Below are 3,517 nucleotides of genomic sequence, written 5' to 3' on the forward strand. Positions count from 1 at the left end.
TGCACGGGTTCTTCATTCCCTGTGACTCAGGTGCCTGGGACCAAACACACACCAGTGTCCAGGCTTTCCTCTGTCTCCTTTCATAGCAGTTGCAGTGTTGCAGATATTGGAGATCACTGATGGTGTTTGTTTCCTGAAATAAATCTCCATGGGGTCCAGTCACATGCTTCTGACTGAGCATGTGACCTTGGGAAAAATCAGTTTATATCCCTCCCGGTTTCACAACTGCCACCTCAGATACACTTGTGTGTGTCCCAAGTGCTTTGAAACTGGCAGAAACATTACTTTTATTTTACATGAAACTGGATGATTGATAGTCTGATACAAGCTTAATTCATTTTGTTATCTATATTCCCATACTTCTCATCTCTTTCACCTGTGCAGTGCAAGGTAGCAGTGGCTGAGAATGTCAGCTTGAAAAGTAGTGAGGATGTGAGGCTGACAGGCCTCTCTCTGGTGAGAAGCCCAGTCTCTGCTACTGCGGCTGCCGGGGAGAAGAAAAGCTCTGATGTTTTGGATGCCTGCTGTTTCTTGCCTTTCTTTCTAGACTGTTGTCTTTTGTAGTATCTTCCAGCCAGGGAACATCTGGAAAAATAGCTAATATTCAACTCCCTTTCCTTTCAGGTGGAGAGGAGAAGTCCTTCTATCACCTGTACTCTCCAGTTTCCCGATGGCTACTAATGAAAAGGAACTGATTTTCCAGTCCCTGCCAACCTCCATTCTTTTCCTGCAAGATAGCTTAAACCTATGCTTCTGCTTCTGTTTTCAGTTCTTCTAAGCAGACTATGTGAAGGACCCTTCTCAGGAATGCAGAACTCGCCCACACTTACCAGACAGGCTGATCAACAATTTGTTACGTTTGTTTGCCTTTTCAAAACTTGAAAGAGGAATAGCAGTAGACAAACTGGAGCAAACTTGGCATTACTCCTGTATATCCAGTTCGAATGCAAATAATGCATTTTCTTTAATCTTTCTTTTCTGAAAACAGGGCAGTTCTGGCATGTATCTGACCTACATTTAGATCCAACTTACCACATTACCCGTGATCGCACAAAAGTTTGTTCTTCTTCCAAAGGAGCTAATGCTTCCAACCCAGGCCCTTTTGGAGACTTTTTGTGTGATTCTCCATATCAACTTATTTTGTCAGCATTTGCATTCATGAAGGATTCAAACCAGCAGGTTTCGTTCATGATTTGGACAGGGTAAGTCTCTAAGTCACTCTGAAGTGAAAGCTTTGAACAGCTGGTTGACCATATAGTGCAGTAATTCACAAGTTTACGTTTGCACCGACAGATCTGAGTTTGGTAGCTCACAAATGACACTTTTAAATAGCCCATTTGGTGGTCTGAGTGGCTAATAAGTGAAAGATTGAGTGAGAATATAACACCTCAGGAACAGATACCATTCTCTGTGCATTTCTGGATGTTGTTGGACTGTTCACTGGGAGGTTTGCCACATGACTGTATTAGTGTAAGTTAATAGAAATGGTGCAGGAAGGGTGGGAAGTGGAAGAAATAAAAAGAAAGGTCAGAGGAATAACTGATTGGATTGAATTATTATGGGAGGTATTGGATTTTGTAGGTCTTAAGGTCATTAAATCTAAAGTGCATCCCTTTTTTTAGAAGATACTCTTTAACTGTATTTTATCTGGCTCTGTAAGACATAACTAGAATCAAGCAATACTGTATCTTATGTTTGCAGTTTTTTTGGTTTCGTAAATATATAAAGTTACCATTCAGGTTTGGTGTCTATATGAATTCCAGATCCGGGGCTAGTGGGCGGAGGATAACGGTCTCAGAGATGCTGCCTCTCTCTTCATCACTGTCACTCACAGCTGCAAGTGCTTCTATAGAAAGTGTGGGTTCACAGTCCCTCATTACAGTGTTTTGGATATGTGCAGTCTGCTGTGGAGTAAAATGTTTGCCTTTTCTGTGCCAACCTTTCTTATTAGAAAATTACGGGTGTAATAATATTATCTCTCCCACACACGGTTTTTATCTGTGAGGCTTTGTGCCTTAACAGCAGTGGGACTGGAGAGAGAAATGTGGAAGGGAGGCATCTGAGTAGCTTGGTAGTACCATGCCCCGTTATCTACTAGGTATTCATAAAAGACAGATTTTCCCTTCTACTGTAGCGAAATTCTCCATTCTGCCATGACTTTTTTTAATGGTGTACATCTAATGGATAATTTATCTAAGAGATTAGTATCTTTTAGTGTTCATGAGAACTAGTTTGCTTATCAATGATGTGGTCTTTGCTGGACAGGTTATATATGTTACATTGCTTAGTTTTGCTGGGGGAAGATATATAACCCAAACTGCACAGTAGCTCAGAAGGATGGAGTTGAACTAATTTAATTTCTAAGAAATCTTAGTTACGATAAATGTGAGTCATAGGATAAACATTAGTCTATTTGTTTGGGATTTTTTTTTTTTTTTTTTTTTTTTTTTTTTTTGAAAAAAGCCTTTGCAGAGAGCCTGTCAGGCAATTCCATGATTTTAATTAAAGAGTCTAGAGTAGTATTACATGCTATTATGCAGATGTGTTCGCAGAATTTTTTCCTTTCCTTATGTTGCTAATAAACCTTTGTTAATAAAGCCTTTTCCCTTTTCAGAGATAGCCCTCCTCATGTTCCTGTAAAAGAACTCTCCACAAAGTTGGTCATTAGCATCATTGGCAATATGAGTTCTACAATTCGTAATTTCTTTCCAGATCTTCAGGTTTTCCCAGCCTTGGGCAATCATGATTACTGGCCACAGGTAAAACAAGTTAGAAATTTGTCTAGGTGTCATATTGAGCATGTTCCTAAGCCCTCAGAAAGCAGGTGTGAAAAGCAAGAGTTAAATTTGTGTAACTATTTTTCTGGAAACAGCATTCTACAATTTTCCTGTAAACACTTTGAGTTTTAAATAGTTACAATGAAGAACAGAAAGTACATCTCTGTCTGTATGTGAAGTTACTCAAGCAAATGTCGATGTCAGGTAAAATCCATACATTGCCCAAGGTCATGCAAATTTACTGATAAATGTTCCTCATGGCTTAGAATTACCAGGTCTCAACTATACACATTCTTTTTCCTCGCTGTGTAAGTCATGCATGTGTGCACAATAACTTAATCTAACAGAAATTACATCCTTAATGGATCTGTGAGCCCATGGTAAGATTCAAGACCTACTGGAAATCTGTCTGCTGACATCACTGGATTTTATTTTTATCAGAACAATGGCAGAATTTTTGTAATGTTCCCAAGGCTTTGCCACTATTATTAAAAGTATGTCTTTTTTATTCTTCTTATTGGACACGTAGAAATACTGGTGTCGGTGATTTACTGGATATGTGGGCCATTGCAGCTGAGGACAGTGCTTTTTTACTTTCAGTGTTCTGCAAATATTGTTCTTGGCATAGCTCAAAAGTAAACAGTTGCCTCATGTGTCCTCTGAAGGGTCTTGTGGGTTGATCTGGCAGCGCACAGGACTCAGAAGCAAATTCTGTCACTGGATCTGAGGCGATCGGCAGA

General features: G+C 39.7%; 1 protein-coding gene across 1 annotated transcript in view; it reads left to right on the forward strand.

Annotated features, from left to right (window-relative positions):
• Window positions 1-988: 988 nt before the first annotated feature.
• SMPDL3A (sphingomyelin phosphodiesterase, acid-like 3A) overlaps window positions 989-3,517 on the forward strand; it is a gene marked incomplete at its 5' end in the record, with an annotated part of 11,428 nt that continues 8,899 nt past the window's right edge. The window contains 2 exons of the mRNA XM_010144572.1: window positions 989-1,202; window positions 2,615-2,759. Coding sequence (XP_010142874.1) covers window positions 989-1,202; window positions 2,615-2,759 — 359 coding nt within the window. The remainder of the gene's footprint in view (window positions 1,203-2,614; window positions 2,760-3,517) is intronic.

Source organism: Buceros rhinoceros, unplaced genomic scaffold (genome assembly GCF_000710305.1).
Source record: "Buceros rhinoceros silvestris isolate BGI_N320 unplaced genomic scaffold, ASM71030v1 scaffold16051, whole genome shotgun sequence".
In the NCBI taxonomy this organism is placed as follows: domain Eukaryota; kingdom Metazoa; phylum Chordata; class Aves; order Bucerotiformes; family Bucerotidae; genus Buceros; species Buceros rhinoceros.